At 50.5% G+C, this 21,286-nt stretch overlaps 1 protein-coding gene across 1 annotated transcript in view; it reads left to right on the plus strand.

Annotated features, from left to right (window-relative positions):
* Positions 1 to 6,213: 6,213 nt before the first annotated feature.
* The window catches only part of RET (ret proto-oncogene), a 74,550-nt gene continuing 59,477 nt past the window's right edge, over positions 6,214 to 21,286 (plus strand). The window contains 1 exon segment of the mRNA XM_028513177.2: positions 6,214 to 6,483. Coding sequence (XP_028368978.2) covers positions 6,417 to 6,483 — 67 coding nt within the window. The 5' untranslated portion in view covers positions 6,214 to 6,416.

A 21,286-nucleotide genomic window follows, 5' to 3' on the forward strand; every position in this document is an offset into this window, starting at 1 on the left:
TAAGTCAATGGACTTTCTATTTGTCAGCATGCCAACAGCACAGCAGGTTTTTCTATATCCAAAAGTCCACCTAGGCCAGAATATTTGCCAGCAGATCCTGTGACTGTAACTGTCTCAGACCAGAGCTGCAGTTTCCATGGGGACAAAGGTAAGGCTGCTAAGGAGATGCTCTCATGAGGAGATGGAGAAGAGTATGGGTGCTGTCCCTGCTGGGGCAGCGTGAGGAACTCTAAGGCCAACCATGGCCTCCTTCCCATATCCCAGTGTTTCTAGGGAGGGCAGTAATGTCCCTTCAGCTCCATCCTCTTTGCCCAAAATCAGCTCTCCAGGGCACTCAACCCTGAGGAACACACTACCCTGCATCCCTCACCATCTGGGTCACTTACAGATGTACTGTACATGTGCATTGTGTGTTGGTGATCGTACGAAGGAAGGGTCTTTGTTTCATTTTCTGTAATATCTCCATTGCTGAAAAAAACACCTGGAACATAGTCAGCACCCAACAAATGTTTGTTAAATAGATTAATTCTTCATATGGAAGGGCAAATTGGAAATTTGAAATATGGACTCATATATGAGTTTTTAAGCAAAAATAAGTCTCAGCTTTATGCTAGTTGATCGCTTTAGGTTCCATGACTAAGAAGAGGGAAACAAAAATATTGGCGACATTGGGGGTCCCATTGGGTCCATATCTACTTGTGGACCCTCACTGAGTCACTACTCCCCTTTGCCTCAGCATCCTTCCCACAAAGTAGGCTTCCCTGCAGGGTCTCCAGCTAAGATCTCTGGCTACCTTGTCACCAGTTTTTGTTTGTTTGTTTGTTTGTTTGTTTTTTATTGTGGGCCATCGATCAAATTAAGAAGCATCACACATCTTACCTGATGGTTTTGCCATTTTAGCCTGAAACTGGAGAAGTCCTATTTAGGTTTTGAGATGGTAATAGTGAGCTTAATTTTTCATTCTCCAGCTAATAGTCAGCCCTTCTCCAATTCCAGAAGCAAAATGGAAAAGAAAGGCTTCCTAGTGACAGGATAATTTGTCAGAAAGTTATGAGTGAATACAAGCAGGGCTGTATAGGAAGTGTGTATTGAATGATATGACACACTGGCTTCTAATTGCTGCTACCCTTCTGATCAATAATACATGTTTTCAAAAAGCCTCCTGTTTGCATTTATACAATGGACTGTAACTACTGCAAAGGATCCATTAAGACCTATTTTAAAAAGTGCATTCATAAAAACTTGTCTAAATCTGCATTACAAGGCAGATAATGAAAGCACCTGGGGATATGTTTTTTTCTAAAAAGTATCCAGGCCATATTTGCTGTACTTGCCAACTCAAATTCTCTAATATCTGCACAGCTTGCTTGTGAGCCAGGACTGACCTTCTCCTTGGCCACAATGATGCAAGAGGCAGCTGCCTTAGGCCAGCTGTGCCCTCAGGCTGGGCACTCTCAGGCTCCATGTGAGCAAAGCCCCTAGGAGCCAGGTGGGGTTCCCAATGTGTAATGAAATGGTTAGTAAGTGCTGCTGTGGCAAAGAGGACTCTCAGGTTCCAGGGCTCTCTCTCCTTCCACTGAGAAGGCTGCAGGTCAAGTGGTGAGGGTGAGGGACAGGTGTTGGCTCAGGCAGTTCAGTCTCAGTTTGGCTGCCATCCCCGTATAGGTGTGCATTGTTGCCTGTGCTGTTGGGGAGCCAGACCAAGGAAAGTAGTCATTTAGGTTTAAGGGACACCTGTTCTCCATGCTAACTTAGCTAACCTCTGTGACTTGTTGGCCTCAACTCCTACACCTAATGGTCATCAGTAGTAACAGCTCATCCTGGCTGCCTGGAGATTAACTTTTTGTCAGGCACCTGGAGAGGAGGTGCAAAGATAGTGGGAATATGTTGTCTTCTCACAGAGAGAAGACACAGCCAAGACACAACTCAGGGCTACCTGAAGCCTTCACACCATGCCACTGCCCCAGCCTCCTACCCAGACAGCTTCCTGGATTTCAGAAAATCTTGGAAGAAAAATGAGGACAACACCCATTTTCTGCTGAGCCAGGAACTGTGTTGATTCTGTTGATGCTTCATGTGGCTTTAGACTCGCAGCACGGCAAGACAGTTACCATATGATATTCCCATGTTACAGGTGAAGAACCCAAGGCCTAATGAGGCAGTTAGCCAGTTCTTGGGCTAGGTGACAGGAATAGGGACAGATTCCTCTAAGAGAAGGGGGAGGGGAGGAAAAGAGAAGGAAAAGCAGAGAAGGGAGAAGGGAGGGGAAGGAAATTCAGAGGAGAAAAATAAGTCTGTTGTGAGGCCCTTGGAAGGGTAAGTTGGGGCTAAGAGTTGAGTTCAGGCCTTCTGGGTGGAGGTGGACCTTACTGAGCCTCAAAGGGTCTCTGGCAGATAGACAGGACCAAGTTACTCGTGCTCCAGAGCCTTGGGCCCAAGCCTCAGGCATCCAGTTCCTAGCAAGGCGTGAGGGTCCTCTCACTGGTCAGGCTGAAGCCCTGTCTACAAACACTAGCTGTGGGCATGAGGCAGGCAGGCAGGGCCTCCACAGAGTCAGGGAAAGAATTTCCCTGGGCCACACCCTGGGAGTCCAAGCCTGGCATGTTGTGAGTGTGTTGGGGACACAGCATATTTGACATGGGGGTGGGCAGGCAGTAAGGCTTGCTGGGGGCCCTCAGAACCAACTGACTCTCCTTGAAGCTGCATCTAGTGGAGAGCAAACAGAAACATCCACAGGAGTAGCAGTACAGTGGTAAATACTATCATTACTTATGCCTAGAGAGGGAAAACTGAGGTACAAAGCAATTAGCTACAGCACTCACAATCAGCCTCAAAGTCTATGCTTCTAGTCTCTATATCAATATACTTGCAGGAGGGACTGGGATCCTATCCCATGCCCACTCTGACCACATCTGACACTAAGCGGGAGACTGAGGGGCCTCCATTGGCAGTTCCTGGAATGCTGCCTGGCCTCCAGTACCTGCAGGACTGGGCTGTGCTCCTGGCTTTGTTTCTCCATCCCTGTAAAGACCCAGGGCCCTGTTTCCTGTCCCTGTACTCAACCTCTACTCCTAAAGGTAGTTCTCCCCAGGTCCTGACAGCCACCTGGGTCCATGGTCACAAAGCATTCTGCCCTACCTCCTACCCCCAGCAGCAGCTCTTCCACACCTGGGCAAGCCTGCACCAAATACCAGATGGGATCCCTGTCCACTGGGCTTGATCTCTGTCCTTCCTTCCCTGAGCTGTGTTTTAGATCCAGACCCAAGGGAGCTCCATGTAGGCCTCATCTGCTCAGAAGCAAGGAATGCTGGAGGAATAATGTGAACTACCCACCCTCAGAACACCTTATCCTGTGTTGGAGGCAGAGCCTCACAAACACTATTTTAGTCACTTCTTCCAGCCATCAAGAGGAAGGAACACTATTTCAGCCCCCATTTTAGAGATGACAAAACTGAGGCATAGAGAGATAAAGCGACTTATGCAATAGCACATGACTATCAGTGGCAAAATTCAGACACAGGTCTGACTTACTTCTAGCAGAAGCCCATATCAGAATCTCTTGTGGTACTATTTTTTTAGATGTGGATTTTCTATAGAGGTGGGGCCCAGGAATCTCTTTATAAAAGTTGCCCTGTTGATACTCCAAGGTTGGTTATGAGCAAGGGTAAGCAGAATTAACCACACTGTGACCCACCTCCTCCCCCAGCTCCCATATAACTTTTCAATGCCTGTGACAGCCCACACCCTTCAACAGTGTGGCCAAGCCAAGTCCTAAATCTGGGCAAGATGGTGATTGTGATTTATTGAGTACTTATTGTGTGCCCAACACTGAGCTCTACTTTCATACCCCCTTTTTTAAATCTTCATTCCTTCTGAGAGGAGGATGTATACAGTTGGAAACTATGGCACAGAGGGAGATGACTAGGAGAAGCCAGGGCAAGGAATAGGACAGGGAACCTCCTACATACTCTCTTCAGGGCCCCTGGGACAAAATGGAGAGATTTCTTAGGGAATCAGACTAGCCTCTTTGGATTCTGTCCCAGCAGGGCTCTGATCTCACTCCGTGGGACCTCAGGCAGGTGGCATTCATTTCTTCTCTACTGGGGAAGGATGTACCTTCCTACTGCTCTGATGTTCTGGATCCTAAGCCAATACACAGTACCAGGCAGGGCTGAGTCACTCTCTGCCTACAGTCTGAGGCTAGCAAGCCCAGGGTTTCACAACTGCCCTTTACTGGGTGTGCATTCAGTCAGGTCTCTGAACATGCATGAGGGGGAAGGTCTACAACTATATCCATGTATGAGAACATATATGTATGCATGCATGCATGCATATGTGCATATACATGTCTGTACAGTGGTACACACGTGAGGACCCTGAGACACTGATGTAAGAGGGCAATGCACTCACCATAGTGTCAGGTGTACACTCAAGACCACAAACACTGGAGGTACAGAGAAGGTGGAAGCGAAGAGGGAACCCAGGCAAGAGCATCACCTCAGACAGGACACACAGAGGCAAGAAGACATCCAGCCTGTCCAGGATCAGCCAAGGTCTGGCCAGGGTACTCCCTGGGAGATGGGGGTGGGGGCTGGTTGGAATAACAGACCCAGCCACCCCTCTTCCTTCTGCATTCTCCTGCCACAGGAGGCTGTTGTAACAAAGAAGTACCCCCTCCTTCCCTGCTCAGGTTCCTTCCCTGCACATAGCCCTGAGTGTGTAGCTGTGGTAGCCATTAGCACCAGAGTTAGGGCCTATCTACACCCAAGGGAGCTCTCTGCGGCCAACTCCAGCCCCATAAATCCCAGGGGCTTAGGCCTTGGGCATAGGTAGCAGGCAACACTAAGGTCTGATGGCTAGAGGATGGTTCTACTGAGCTGGCAACTCTGTGTCCTGGCCTCTTGCCAGCAGGCCCACTCTGCACATCCTGGTTGGCAGAGCCCCCAGCTAGTCTCTGTCTCGGCAGCTCCTCCTCATGCTTGCAAGGATGACTTCACTTTGACTTCATACCTGCAGAATGTTGTGCAGATCTCCTAATGAGCCCCAAGCTCAGTCAGGCAGGAGGTCCCAGCTCTGGGCACAGCAGGAAGAAAAGACCCTAGAGTAGTGGCCCCACAGGCCTAGCTACCCTAGATCCTCCCACCCCAAGGTTTCCTTTCCTCTGACCCAGGTGGAGGCCAGGCCTCAAAAGGCAACTACAGGGTGGGAGAAAAACAGTGGACTTTTCCCACAGAAACATAGAACCCATCTCACCTTAGGAACCCCCTGGTAAGGCCACTGGGTTTCCCCCCTTTAGGATTACATTGCCAATATGTGTTTGTGGGCATCATTTCTTTGGGTGAAAATTAAATTTGGGGGCCCCAGTTCCACCCTGCTACTCTGTCTCCTACCCAGTCAGTCCCACATCCAAAGAGTTCTGTTGTGGAGAGGGGTGCGGGGTCGGGCAGGATCTAGCCTCCAAGTACCAAAGTAGGCTACCAGCGCCAAGTCTCTTTGAAAGGTGTGCCCAGGCCCAGTTTCCTGCTCCCATTGGTTGCACCAGTCCTAAAGAGGTGGTATCACAAACTGACCCTGAAAGACCCCTACCCTCTTTTCCACCGCAAACGCTGATATTGTAAGCCACACCCCAGGCTCGTCCCAGGGTTGCTCAGAAAGCACAAAAAGTGCTTTGGCTCCCCTGCCCTTGCCCTGGCTCTTCTCCTCCCACATAGAGCTCCAAAAGGCCGCGTTCCCAGCTCACCTCCCGCTCTGAGAAATGGCGGAGGATGTACTCCGCGCCAGGGCTTTGGAAGAGAAGCACCATCATAGTCCCTATGTCCACTCGGGTGCAACTCAGCCAGGCCTCCCAGACCCCACATCCCCGCGTAGTTTCTCCCAGCCCTGCGTGGGCAGCGGGGAAGGGCGAAGCGCTGGGACCGCAAGCTGGCGCACAGGCTAAGAAAGAGTGCCTGTGCTTGAGAAGGGGCGTAGGTTGGGCTGTGGGTGGCAGGCCTGCACCCAGAGCCCTGCACCTCGCTCCTGCTCCTTCTCAGCCCAGCCCAGCCCAGGTCCCTACCGGTGTCCGGTGCGAGTCTACTACCAGGGCCACCCCGGATCCGCACCAGAAGTCACCGCACACGTACCCCAGTCCCACCCCTCCTCCAGCCAAGCCGGCCTCCCGGCCCCGCCCCGCCCCGCCCCGCCCCGCCCCTGCCAGCACCTCTTCCGCAGCCAGCGACAGCCTCGCTTAAGCTCCGAGACCAGAGGCTGGTGCACAGCACTGGAGAGCACCCAGAGTCGTTCCCCTACGCTCAGCATCTTCAGTGTCCCTTGCGTCTGGGGCGGGATGGGGCGGCTCCGCTGAGCGCCGCACCCAGCTGCCAACAGCCCCTGCCAGAGCCACCAACCTCTTGCCGCGGCCCCGGGGCGCACGGGAGATGGCTAGGGCGACGGCTGGCACCGCAGGGCTGCGGTGGCTGCTGCTGCTGCCGCTGCTCAGCGAAGGTGAGTCCTACCGGCTGCCGGTACCCGCAGCGGCCAGGGCGAAGTTGATGCCGCGTGTGGAGCGGCAGAGTGGACATGTTCCAAAACACTGTGTGCAGTGGGCATCAGGCAGCGCCTTTGCGGGCTGAAGGGACGGAGGGAACGAGATAGTGTAAGTGAGCAGGGAGCCTAGGGAGGGCTCGGAGTTGTGCGAGTCCAGGGCTAGAGCAAGAAGCCTGCTAGGCCGGGCTGCGGGGATCGGCGCCTAGAGTCCGAGATGTAGCCGCACATCCTAGCCTGGTGATTCTTGGAATGAAGGGACGTATCTTGTCGTGGTACCGGAGCATGGTAGGGGAGGACAGACGAGGTAGCGGTAGAAAACCGGCGACCTGCGCAGGGAGTTGTGTTTCTGCAGAAGATTGAGCCCTGGTTTCCTTTTGCACTTCACCTCGGTGCATTCCTCCTCCCTGTAGGATCCTCTGTGCCGTGGCCGGTGCGGAGGCCAGCTGCTTTAGAACACGCCGCTGTCCGGCAAGTCCACCTGAAGGTGTGGCCTTTGGGTCCATATTGACAGCCCTGGACCAACCTTTACCAAGAGCGTTTGACAATCTTAGAGTGGGCTGTAGGCCTCTGTGCCACCATGTTGGTGCAAGGTGCTAGGAGTATTAAATATGCCCTTGCAAAGGCTGGTCACCGCCTCCCCACCCCCAAATCCTAATAGGATGAACCCCAAGGCTATAGAATCTGACCCCCTTGGCCATGCATTTTAGCATTTTAGTTTCCCTCAAACTGTCCCTGACTGGTCTGCACCTGTAGTACCTCTGTATGCACCAACTTTTCCTTAGGCAGAGAAGGAACACTGGCCACCCTCCCCCCACTGCTTACAAACAGATTTCCCTCTCTGTGGCCTTTGGGTACAAAAGAGGAGGTGACACCTTGCCACTAGTCCCAGGTCCTACATAAACTCTGGGTTCACAGGCCTGCTGGAGGCTTAGTTTCTGTGACTGGATCTTAGTATCAATGATCAGATACTGAAGCCATAATGGTCCCCAGGGTGAGCCACCCTTTCTTTGCCCTGGGGAAGAGTGGGAGGAGTGAATCTGTTTCCACTGCTGGTGCTCTTGTGTCACAGTGCTGCAGGAGGAAGACAGGTTGTAAACACAGGCAGAGCAGAAGTAAACACAAACAGGCTGTTTTAAAGATCTTTTGTAACTCTTGGGTTGCAACTTTGTAATTGTGGGTTTGTAGTCAGGTGTAAGCCAGAAGCAGTGTGGGCAGCCAGCCACTGGCCTCTGGCAGGGACAGGCTTTTCTACGCTCCTGGCCCATGGAGTTGGGTGGTCAAGACAGGCTCTCCAACCAAGGGAAAGTGAGACCCACTCTGCCCACCCTTCCCTTGAGATGACCAAGAAACCACAATTGGTGGCACTGAAAGTAGAGAAGTGTCCCCACAGCACCCTAGAGTAGACAGCTGAGAACTTTGGAGAGGCCTGTGGGCATCCTTTGGAGCTACAGACCCTGATTCTCTGTGAGTTGCTCCAGGTTGCCACTGCATCTATACCCACCCAGGTTGGGAGCAGCTCAGCCTGCCAGTGCCCTCTTGTGGATATGTGCTCCACTGGCCTGGTCTGTTGCCTGGGGGGTGGGCTGAGCCCCTAGAGGCTGAAGGCCATCCCCTAGCTGGCCTCCCTAAGACAGAAAACTCCCTTCTGTGCTGGAGGACTGACAGGAGGGGGTGAAAGAGGCAGCCCAGATAAAGAGGCAGTGGCCAAGACCAGAATGCAGGGAAAGGAGCAGCGCTGACCCAGGGCTGGTAGGGGTGGGCTGGAGGACCCGAAGAGGCCCAGAGCAAGGTCATGAAATATAGATTGACAACCACCCCCCAGGAATACCAATCCTCCTGCCTCCTCACCACATGTGCACATTCTTGTTATGTGTAACCATGTACACCTTCAGAAAAGTGTGCCAACCCAGGCACAGACTCCCAGAGCAGGGCAGGACTCCTCCTCTCACCCACACCCTTGCATCCATGCTCATATTCACACTCAGTCATCACCAAGATACACTCCTGCCCTTTCTCAAGCATGCATGCTCATGATGCCTAAGGGAAACTCCCACAGCATGGCCTGGCCCCTCACACTCCACCCTCACACAGGGAACACAGACCCTCTCCCTGCCACTCATATACACAGGGATTCTGCATATGTATACAGGTCTCATTTTAATCATAACCAATTGCTGGAAGGAAGGACTTGCCCTCTCTTTCTGGGGACCCCCAGGCCTTTGACTCCCAGGCACCAAAGAAGGGAAATCTTTTCATGACTTGGCAGGCCCCGTCCCCAGGCTGCTGTGCCCAAGTCCTCTGTAGTGGGTCCTGGGCAGGTACTCCTGCCTGGACCAGCAGGTACCAGAGCAGCATGCTGGCCAGGAAGGCTGCTCTATCTAGTCTTCCTTCCTCTTTCAGTTTCTCTCCTCTTTTTGGCTAAGGACTAGTAGAAAATGGATTCTATTCCCAGCCAGGGCACATGCCTGGGTTGCAGGCCATGGACGCCAGCAACCACACATTGATGTTTCTCTCTCTCTATCTCCCTCCCTTCCCTCTCTAAAAATAAATAAATAAAATATTTTTTTAAAAGTCAGTGAAATACATTTTAAAAAAAAGAAAATGGATTCTGTTTTGCCAGACTCACCTAGACCTTGTCCTCTTTCCTCCACCCTGCCAAGACCCTCTGGCCTCTTGGAGCTGCCTGTGTCCCACACTGGCTGCTCTGCTGAGCAGAGCTCAGCTTACCCAGAAATATAGGGCTTGGGCCAGCCCATGGGCTCCTAAGGGTGGGGCCTGAGAGCAGAGCACAAACATGGAAGTTTATGGAGCACACTGCTAAATTGCCTTTATTCTGCAGAATTGCTTAGGGATGGCTAAGTAAATCACTGTTTCTTTGGTGGTGTGAAGAAAATGGGATGCATTTACCTAATGGGAAGCTAATGGCCTTTTAGCCAGGGAAAGAGAGAACTAATTAAAAATTATGGTATGTGTTAAAACAGAACCTGAGGTGCCAAGGTAAAGACAGGACCCTGAAGCTGCCACCTCCCCTGAGGCCTTCCCCCTCTCTGCAACCTGAGAGAAAAGAACTCTTCTGTCTTCTGGTCTTAACTGGATAAGGATGATGCCAGCAGTAGCCACACCCCACAGGGGGCTCAAAGCTGGTCTGTGCTGAGTACTGCTTGTCTGCCAGCTCACTGTGCCCTCCTGAAACCCAGAAGGAGGTTCCTTGTTTCCTCATTTCACAAGTTAGGAAACCGAGGCTCCCATCACCTGTGAACTTGAGCCCAAAGAGAAGATTTAGTGACTCCCCATCCCTGGTCCTTTGGCTTTCAGCAAGCCTGTTCTTTGGGCCAGCAGCAGTGGGGACAATGGGTAGGGCTGAGAAAGTGTTCTGGGAGAGGAAGGTTGTCCTGAGCCTACTCACCCACCTGTGACTCACCTGCTCAGGCCTTCAGGGGATCTGGGGACAGCCTGGCCCAGGTATAGAAGTAAAGTGTGGCTCTGTGCTGAGTTGCCTGAAACAGGAACCCCTCTGGGTCCCAGCTGGTTTCTCAGGTGAAACCACTGCTTTAGCTGATGTCTGGGAGTCCTGTAGGCCTGGGCACTGCCACCAGTAATGGCCCTGTCATAGATGGCCCCAGGGAAGAAGGCAGGCATGTGTGCTCTGGTGTGACAGAAAGAGGTCTCTGTGCTAGGGGCATAGGACTGGAGTGTGTCCCCTGCACCCATCTTCTGCCTAGGGACCCAACACCTGACAGAAGCAACTGTGCTGAAGAGAGAGGGTTCAGAGGAGGGGGGAGGGACTAAATGGGAGGGGCTGGGCTTCTGGGTGGGGAGCATGGGTGCAGTCAGGGTCTCTTCTTCAGGACCCTCCCCCCATAGAGCTCCAGTGCAAGCTGGGAGAAGACAGCACCCAACCTGGCACCCAGAAAAAACAGAAGAGTTGGAAAAGTGCCCCACTAAAGTAGTACTTCCTTTCATCCTGTGAAAGTAGCTACATTTCCACTGTGGGACCTTTTCCTCCTTCTTCTGAGTTTCAAGGAGGACACTTCTTAGTGTGGGGGTCTTGTGCAGGTTCCTGACCTTGGCTGCCACTCATCTCAGGCCCCTCCTCACATCATCATCATCATCTTTCTCCTCCTCCTCCTCATTTTTGCAGTTTTTCTGAGTGACTTAATAGTAACAATCACAGAAATAGTGATCAATCCACACACACTCCCCAAGGTACCACCTGCTGCCCAGAGCACTTTAAAGGCCTGGGGATGCACAGTAGGGCACAACCGAAGGGCCCTTTCACCTCAGAGCTGTTACCTGCAGGGAGAGACATAGGCACTAAAGGAAGCTGTCACTTATCTCAAGAGCATGTGTGTGTGTGTATGTGTGTGTGATTTCAGATGGAAGAGAGGCAGGTTGAGCAGGAGATGGCGAGGTCAGTAAAACTCAGAGAGGTCAGGCCCAGGGTGTCCCTCTAGGGGCCTGAGAGGGTGCTTCTGGGGTACTTGAAGGGGTGAGAAAGTTCAGGCTTCTTGGATCTCACATTGCTTTCCCTCCCTAACCCAAGTGGCAGAGAACAGCAGTCCAGGGCCAGTGTTAGGGGTTTAGGGGAGGCTGTGACTCCCAAGTCAGGGCTCTGCCTCACCTCAGAGGACCTTAGAAGACAGGCCTTCTTCTGGCTGAGGCTCCAGGATATTTGGGAGCCCCTGTGGACTGGGCCCTCCTCCTGTCCTTCCTCCCCACCTGGTTCTCCCATGACCCACTCTCCCTGAGCTCTGGAGCCAGACAAGGCCTTGGTTTCCAGAGAATTAAGGCCTCACAATCATGTGTTTGTTGGATCATCTGGTACCCCTGTCTGTCTCCAAGGCTAGAGGCTGTGAAGCCAGTGGATCTCTGAGCTGTCCATCCTGAGAACCTTGGGCAAGGCAGAGGTGGGGAAGGAGGTGACAACAAGGTACCACTGTTTCCTTAGCTTCTACCTTGCTGGAATTGATGCCCCTAAAAAAGGGTGGCTGTGGAGTAGATTATACCAATGGGACCTTGAGGGAAGCAGTCCAGGTAACACCTGGACCCTTAAGGAGAGCAGGTGGCCAGCCTTGAACAAACACCTCTGTTTGCTTTTTGCCTTGTGGGTGGCTCCACAAAGTATAGCACACAAGGCACTACCACAGAAAGGTCACCTGTACACCTACATATACAGGAGTGTGCTCACCGAGAGGACCAGCCAATGCACGCTCTCAATGACATCAGCAATGTCCACTGGGGCTCTTCAGACCTGTTCAGGGGAAGCACCTGTGCCTCTCCAGGCTCAAGTCCTAGGGGCCCCAGTTTCCCCTCCCAGATCCAGGTGCTGGCAGCTGCACCTCATCGCAGTCTTGGACCTTCACTCCTCTGTGACATGGGTGCACATGTCTGGGTTCTGTGTGGCCCAGAGCTCCAGAGAAGTACCTAAGAGACAGTGTGGCCCTGGAAGAGGAGGCAGTGAGGCAAAGTTTCAAGCCCTGCCCAGAGCTCCAGCCCTGACCTGGGCTCTGATTGAAGAAAGGTATCTGTTGCTAAAACAATCAGAAAGCCCCTGGCAAGGTGATGGCCATGAAAAGTGGTTCTAGGCCACCCCTTACCCCACATGTACCTATGGGATTGCCAAAATATTCTGATGATACTCGCTCTTTCAGAAAGGGAAAAAGAAAATAATGTAATTTCCTAAAATTTAACTAATAGCTTGAAAATGCTAGGAAGGATATGTGTTCTTTATGCCAGGATCCAATGGTGGGGGTAAATGTGGGGACTGAGCTGGGGGTGCATAGTAATGATGGGCCTCTGAGCAGAGGGAGAGAGTTTATTGAGCTTCTTCCTCAAACTTTTCTAGCCAGTGAAACAGGCAAAGACAGTGAAAAGTGAAAGACACGAGCCAACTGATCCTGGGCACCGGCTCTCTCTTTGCCTGCTCTCTATCCTGCCCTTCCAGCACTGGTTGTGGGGCCTACTGCTTCCCCTTCTCTCTTTTCTGGAGAGGAGAAAGGATGGAGTCAGGAGTAGGGATCTGCCAGCCACCACTTAGCCACGGAGTGGGTGCAATGCCTGTGTGTAGAAAGGCATTAACAGACACTTAGCACCACCACTAGGGGGGGTTGAGCCTTTTCAGGTGGGCAGCCTACAAGTTTTCCTTGCTGGACCACAGATATGACTCCACAGAACCTTGGAAAGTCTTGACCAAGGATCAGCTGGGATTTTCTTTGCTTCCCTACCCTCCCACCTAGCTGTGTCTACGATGGCTGGTGATACTGCACGTGGTAAGTGAAACCCCTACAAGTCTCACTCACTCAACAGTCTGTGTGTCTCCTGTTCATGACACCTTCATCAGCCAATCCACACCCACACCCAGGGATACATGGGGAGGGGCTGAGAGCTCTAAGCAGCCAGGGCCAGAGAGGCCCATGGCAAGCTGCCCATGTTCCATACCCTCCTGGGGGTCTCTGGACATGTACTCCTACACACCAGCTTTTCCAGGTCAACCTCTCCCAGTCAACACAGCAAGCACCTGTGTTGGGCCTAGCAGCTAGGGGAGGAAAGGGAGAAGGACAAGGTGGTAAACAATTACCATTTCCTTCTGTGTTTTTTTTATTTTTTTTGAGGTCAAGTTCACATAACATAAAATTCAAGATTTTAAAGTAAACAATTCAGTATAATTTGATAGTGTTGTATTGGCATCACCTCCAGTTGTTCCAAAACATTTTATCACCCCAAAAGGAAACCCCATATCTATGGAGGGGCTCTTCCCACAGAGAACTCCCCTCCACCTGCTGCCACAGATGAGAATAAGTCTACCAAGACATGATCTACTTGGGGAGGAAATGTGGCCAGTCTTTCAGAGGAGAAGGGCCTTGAGCCTGTTCCTTAATGGGCTTTTATTGGGTTTAATTTGCAAAGGAATACAGGGTATATATGTAAAGCTCATCAGTCATTGTCAGGCAGTAATGATCAAACAATAAATAACATTCAAAGAACTATGAGGGCTTATTCTGAGTCAGGGTCAGATAGCCAAAAGGCCATAAAACTTTGGGAAACAAACTAATTTTATGCTTGGACCCTTATCACTTAAATTGAGGACATTCTTAGCAAAGCAGATTTCACAGAATTTTATGCATTCTTAGGCCTAATCACCCCAGGGAACCACCCTTTCCAGCACAGGGCCACACCCACCTCTGGCATTGTTTCAGGCTTAAAATCAGGTGGTGGGGGGGGGATGAAGACAGCCAAGAGATTAGGAGATTTTTTACAAATAGAATGAGGACTCAGGCTATGACAAAGCTGAGGGGTGAGGGTCCATCACCCCTTTTCTATAGTCCCCTAAGTCCTTTCCTCATGGCCCTTTTGTGACTGTGCCCGTCTTAGGTTGTCCCTTCCTTGAAGAATCTTACCTGTCATTGGCTAACCGATCATCTGTCTGGGCCCAGGCAGGGTGAAGTAAAGGGGACAGAGGTTGCGCCCCTGCCAGGAGGATAAGCTTTGTCTCTTTAGTGGTGTATGGTCCCAAGGTCTTTTTACTCAGCCTTAGCCATGGGGGTTACAGCTTCTGAAACCAGGCAGGGCAGTTCCTAACAAATATCCATTAGACAGTGCTGCCTACTTTCCCCAGCCCCAGCCTCTGGTAACCGCTACTCTATGTTGTCTCCATGGGTATGTCCATTCTTGATATTTCACATCCACATTTTAGCATGTATCAATACTGCATTACTTTTGAAGGGTGAGTAATTTTCTATTTCATGTAAAATTACATTTATTTATCCATGACATTTGGGTTGCATCTGCCTTTTGGCCATTGTGAGTAAAGTTGCTATGAACGTTCATCCGTTTAAATCCCTGTTTTCATTTCTGTTAGGTATATGCCTTAGAGTGAAATTGCTAATTTATGTGGCAATCCTATTACTTTTTTTAGGGACTGCAAACTCTTTTCCACAATAGTCAAACCATTTTACATTCCCACTAATAGTGTGTGAGCATTCCCATTTCACGTGCTCACCCACACTTTCTGTTTATTTGTTGTTGTTTTTTCTTAATGATAACCATCCTAGTGGGTACTAAATGGCATCTCATTGTGGTTTTAATTTGCATTTTCCTAATGCGTAGTCATGTTTAGCATCTTTTCATGAGCTTCTTGGTCATTTATGTCTCCTTTGGAGAAATATCTATTCAGGTCCTTTGCCAATGTTTTAATTGAATGATTTGTCTTTTTATTTTGCGGTTTATTTTGTTCTGTCAAATCTGCAAGTATTTCCAAGAAGCAGTTTCATCCAGTGTCACTTGTGCCAGTGTCTGAGCCCTACTCCTCTTTTGGAGAGGACATGAGTTCATCTGATATCTTGTATGGAAGTTGAGTCACCATGACAACACTGGGACCCTGAGGACATTCTCAGAAGACATGAACTCTAAAGCCACATTGAGTGCAAACTTCCTAGAAGCAATGGTGTGTGAGAGATACTGATGCCTAGAGGCTGCCCTGTGAAGGACATGGGAAGGGAGGGATGCCGGGAACCAGTGACCCGCCAGCTTACCTGGCAAGGCAGAGCTCTGCAGCTGGAGAATCCAGGGCTTCCCTGTCTTGCTAACCCTTAGTCTGGATTCTAAAAACAACCAGGCAGGTGGAGTGGATTACTGTTATTGCCACTGTGTGACATCATGCTGCCCATCTGTTAAAGCACTTTTTGGGGACAGTGGTGCTGACTGAAGCAGTGCTGCCACCTTACACAACCACCACAGCCCAGAACAAAGGCAGGAAGGCCTTGACTGTGAGGAGTAGCAGGAAGACTTTACAGGCCAGGACAGATCTGATACCAGGCTGGGGGAGGGAGAAAGGAGGAGAACTGGCTTCTGTCAGCAGGTGCTCTGTGCCTGGGCCCTCCCAGCAGTGCTTCCAGGGGGGAGTTCACAGCTGGGAACAGACCCAGAAAGGCCAAGTGCCAATCAAGTCACATAGCCAGGGGTGAAGGACCATGGGCCAGCTCTTCTCCTTTCTCTCTGCTTCCTCCTGTCACGCTGAAATACCTCCCTCAGATTTAGGCTCATGTCTTCCTGCTTTATCACTATGGCCTAGGAGGACATGTGTAGTTCCAATATTACTCCAGCCCCATGTCCCTCACACCACAGTAGCCACCTAGGCCAAAGCCCACCCCAAGGTCCATCATGTCTCTTGGCCCCTGGTCAGGAAGTTAATTCCATGACTGCTCCAGCACAGACATCACATAGACTCATAGGGGAATCAGTATTTGATCTAAAAGGAGCCTCAGCAGTAGGTACTACCCTCTTATTTTATAGATGGAGAAATTGAGACCCAGGAGGTGTGAACTGTCACATGCAGGGGAGGTGTATCAGTTGACTTTGTTGCCATGACCTCTTCTCCACACAGCCATCCCAGCCCTGGAGTTGGATTCCTTTTTTTACTCTTAAAGTTGAGGTATTCAAGGTCTGATGCCCCCAGGGGACTTAATGACAGCAACAAAATGCAAGTGGCATGGGCCCCACCACTGGTCTGCTGGGTGTGCATCGGGGCCTTCAGTACTCACTTGCTTATCTGACTCTAGGTCCACATTCTGCCAGCGCCTACCTCTCTCAGTGTCTTCCCCAGCTCTCTTACCTCCACAATTCTAGCAAAGGAGGCCCTAAGGCCTTCTTTGAGGTCTTCTGTGCTCATGCTCACAGCAAGAGTGGAGAAAGGAGAGGACAGCACTGTGATATCTCAAGTCCGCCCTTCCCACAGAAGGAGGGAGTGTGTACTGGGGGCAGGAGGGCAGGTCGGCTTGGCAGAAGTACCCTATCCCCAAGAAGATGGGGCTTCCTCTGAGGGGGATGACTTACAAGTGTGACAAGGAAGCATGTCCAGACTGCAGTGGTCCCAACGAGGCCCAGCTCTGACAAACAGGGTGCTGGGGGCTCATGGAGATATCTTTGTCCCAGTCACCATGTGTAGGTGGCCCTGTGTGGGTGCTGCTCTCCCAAAGGCTGGCCTGACTATCCCCCCCACCAGAAGTTATAGTCATGAGTCACCATTGACATGCAGAAGCAGACTGCTGAATCCACCTTCTCAATTGTTTAGTGGTCCTAGGACCTGATAGGGCCACAGGGAATGACCCCTCAAGACTCACTTGTGTGCCCATCAGGGGTGGGTCTGTCATATCTCTAGCATCCTGGCAGGTGGCTCTGTGCACACAACAACCATTACTGTGTTTTTTCCTGTCAGGCAGAGAAACCCCTGAGGCACATGAGCAAACCCCTGCCCCATTATCCTTTCCTAGGCCATCACCCTATTTCACCAAAATGTTAAAGAGTAAATTTATTTGAAGAAACATTTAGAGGCACTTGCCTTTTAGAAGAAGATGAAGGAGACTATGGATGTTTATTTATGGTAATATTTTCCACCTGATCTGCAAGCATGTGGGTGGGTGGCCTGGGTCCCCAGGTCACAGTGCACATGTGTGCATGGCTGACCCTAAGCAGGAGCCCTGTGCCTTTGCACACTGCTCTGTGGTGGCCCTGGGCTTAAGGCCTACCTCACTGTCTATGTGGCCTTGTGTAAGGTACTTAGCCTCTCTCTTTACTTTGATTTCCCCTTCCATCAGACAAGGATCATAATTGCTCCTACCTCTGGCAGTTGTGTTGATTAAGTAGGACAGTGCATGCGAAGCACTTTGAATGGGGCCTGTCACAAAGAATGGTCTGTAGAAGTCTTGCTAGTTAATATTGAATACCAGTGAGAAGGGTACATGGAACAAGGGGACAAAAAAATGGGCAGGCCAGGGATAGTATACCCAATGTTTGCTGGGGCTGCAGGACACCAGAGCCCTGGAGCCAAAGGGGCCTGATGACCTGCACAAGGTCATGAGTAGGCCCCTTGAATGGCCATTTTTTGTCCAGAAAGGCCTTATCCTGGGTAAGAAATTAATTGTAACCTAATTGACAGTTGCCTTTGCATAGAAGCTGGAAGGCACTGCCATTGAGGCTGGTGATTAACTTGGCAGCTGGAAAATTACATTTGGGCAGGAGTGTCCATCATCTTAGTCCACTGCAGCTGGTTTGGGCAGTGGTGGGGAGAGTGTAGGTAGTAGCTGCAGGTATATGCTGGGTGCAGTCTTGGGCCCTGATGCCTGGAAGCAAAAGGCCAGGGCCTGTAGGCAGAGGATAAGTCTGAGCTGCTAGGTCCCATGCTGACTGCAGATCTCAGTCCCCCAAACCTCAGCCAAGCCCAGCCCCTTCCCCACCTTGGGCAGAGGGCTCCATGGATGACATGGGGAACTTCGGGAGAACAAGGCCTTGTTTTCAGTTCCACCATGAGTGTGAGAGGTGAACTCTGGACTTGTTTTGCAGTGTGGAATGGGGAGAGTGAAGTCCCTAACCTATATGGATATCTCAAGCAAGGTGTGTGAAGAAGGACTTTTCACAAGCATAGAGGATTCACTGTGTGTGCAGGTACTATAGGGTTTCTAAAGCAAGGGCTGGCCCTGGGTCTCTCCTCCTCCACCAGATGCTCTTCCAGATGGCCAGCCACTTTGCCCAGCCAAGGCCCAGGAGGACAAGTGTAAGGGGACACACTTTGGGTCCCCTGCCTTCTCCCACCATGGAACACCCCATGGGGGTTCAAGCTAGTGGGACAGTGGTGGGAAGGGCCTTGAGAGCTGTGCTATGTGTAAAGCCCTAGACCAGACAAGTGAATAGAAGGCCTGGACTTGTGTGCTATTTGTGGAGCATGGAGAGCTCCATTGCTTATTCTGGAAAGTCTGGGTACTCAATGTGTACCAGGATGGATTTTGCTCTTTTCCATGTGCTGGGCCTATCAAGTTTGCTATTGCTATATGTCCAGCTGAGGAAGGCCACTCAACTTTGTGGTCACAGTGGCAGTGTCTTGTAGCCAAGTAGGTTCACACAGGATTTGGGCATATGGAAGAAAATTTGTGGAGCCATCGGGACATCTGACATGCATTTATTCTGGGATGGGGTGATCCACGCATGCCGCAAGCCATATGTCACACTATGGGAAGTCCCGACTCCCTTATATACTAAGTGCACACAAAGCTGGCTGGGTATTATAAAAGCCGGTCAAGATATTACATAACAAAGTGTGATTCTGCGCATGTGGGCCCATTCTCAAGGTTATGGGAATACTACTTATCTTAGTTGCCCATTTATCTGGGTGACAGAGCCTGACTGACTCAATTTTCCCTAAAATCTACCCCTTCGGGGTTCCTCACCATACAATCTATACAAGGGCGTCTTCCTCTAGGGTCCCTTGGTGAGAAGGGCAGAGCCCTTTACCCAAATGCTGCAACAGCAGTACAAACTGAAACAGCAGGCAACCAGAACACAAGTGCTGCCACTAAAGATGGCAAGACCCACTGCTACTCAATAGTTAGGGATGCTCACTATTCCTGCAAGGGATTACCTATCAGGTATTTGATAGCACAGGTCTCAGGAGCTAATGCCAGTAGAGCTTGGCTAACATTATGGTAGACATTTGGAATGTATACGTAGCACTTAGCCCCTAGGGCACATCCCTTACCCTATGATGCAGTTAGCATATCTAAGGCTATACGGATTTTGTAAGGCTACTTTTCTTAATTGGCACATTTCCTCATTTAAGAAGCTTAAAGAATCACGTGTTGCATTCAATGCACTGGTAGTTTGCAAAGCCAAAGTAGTTATTTCAGTGTCTGACTATTGAAGCAGCTTGAGGAGAAAAAATAGTTAGTGGGTAATACTACCAGGGGGTACGCTTTACCCGGTGTTGTGCCTTAAATGCTTCCCATTTGCTTGGCCAGATTGCAAGAGTTTTCTGAACTCAAGCACGCAAATCAGGCCATCCCCAGGTACAAAGACCAGTTCAATTTCCGGGCAGGTAAGGCCACCCATGTGAGCCACACACCCAGTGGGGACTGCAGCGCACATACCACTCCATGCCTCTCAGTAATGATTCAGAATATGAGTCTAACACAAATCTATTGGAATCCAGCTCACTTAGTCTTGTCCTTTGAGGTTCTCAATACAAAGAGGAGCTGATCCAGCCAGCTCCACAGCCTCAGCCATGAGCTACCCCAAGCCATCCCAAATGGAGTAGCTGCCTAATGGCCAGGTCTGGTCATAAAACTGCTTTGCCCCAGCATAGATGTCAGTCCAGGTCACATTCCATAAGGGATGTGCACGGTTCCACTGGTTCTGTAACCAAGTCCAATTTGAGACAGAAGTTGGAGAAATGCACCATGGGGAGCTGGCAGACATGTTCAGGGGGATTTCATTGCAGACCCAGCATGCTGATTGGTCAGCTACTGAGGTATAGGTATGTACCCAGTCCATGAAGGTGTTACTTTGCACCCTAGGGGCAGAAAGACAAAGCAGTTATCAGAACTAACGATGGCAAATCACAATACTCAGGCAATATACAAGCAAGTTTCTGGTCAGCCTATAAGGTACTGGCTGTCAGAGAAGTCTTTCCTAGGCATGAATATCGTACCTTGAGCACCTCAACTTAGGGTTCAGCATCTATTTGCAGCAACAGTGGAGAACTCATAATGGGCCATAAGGATATCACCAAGCTGCTACACAGAAGCATTTCATGGTCTTTGCACCCTGGGTATGTTATTTTTAAAATTGGGGGCCATATCCCAATCACTCAGGGCATTATTTGCAAGTTTCTCTCCTCACCTTGTCCTGAAGGGGCAACAAGAGCCACCTAATGCATGGGGGGGAGGGGGCACTTTCATTTCCCAAGACCATGCCCAAGTGGCTGTTTGCCCTCACTCCAAGCTGTCATGTGAAGGCAATAGAATATTTACTTATTTTCTCATGCCTGGTTTCAGCAAAGCATCCCTGTCTGTACTTTAGCTGAGCTGGAGCAGCAGTCCAGTGGAGCAGTGCTTCCCAGGAGATGGGCTCCCCTCTCCGACTCCTCTCATTTAGAGTCCAAAAGACAGTTCATAAGTGTTTTGTCTAGCCCTCCAGCATAGGGGTAGCAGCTGTGGCTTGCAGGCCCTGCTTTAAGAGACAATTATACCATTCAATCATCTCAGCAGCTTGGGTGTGACAGGCCACATGGGACTTCCAGTAAATCTGCAAGTCTCAGGCCCATTGTTGCACTAAGGCTCCAGTAAAATGTGTCTCCTGATCATTTTCAAGGATCAAGTGTTGCCCATAAGCTGTGCTCCAACACAGCAATTACCACTTTCTGATCTGGGTGGCATATGTGGTATGCTGCTACAAGTTCAGTAGCCATGTCCACTCATGTGATTGCATACTTATACTGTTCTGAACTTGGTAGGGGCCTGATTACATCTACCTGCTACTGGATCAGCAGTACCAGTTCCTGTATCACCTGCCCAGTAGAGTTACCACAGGCCTCTGGGGATGCTCTCACAAGCAGATAACACAGGTCTCCCAAGCTTTCTGTACCCTGCTAACGTGACAGGTAACCCCCAAGCTTTTATAGTAGACCACATGGCCTTCTGTCCAGCATGTAAGAGGCGATGGTGTAGCCACTGAGTGACTTCTGATCCTAACAGCCCAACAGGCACCTTTTCCAGCCATTGCACCTTGGCTAGTGTGTCAGCTGCATCATTTCCAAGGGAAGCAAGGGATGCTTACCCAGCCACATGATATACAGTGATTTGCTTCTGGTGGCCTAATTCCCATAGGCCTTGCCGTAGACCTGCCCTAATAATGGCCTATGGATAACTATCCATTTATTTGCATGTCATGTAGAGATCCACAGTGTTAGCCCACAAAACACTGCCAAACTATCCGT

Source organism: Phyllostomus discolor, chromosome 5, assembly GCF_004126475.2.
Source record: "Phyllostomus discolor isolate MPI-MPIP mPhyDis1 chromosome 5, mPhyDis1.pri.v3, whole genome shotgun sequence".
NCBI lineage: Eukaryota > Metazoa > Chordata > Mammalia > Chiroptera > Phyllostomidae > Phyllostomus > Phyllostomus discolor.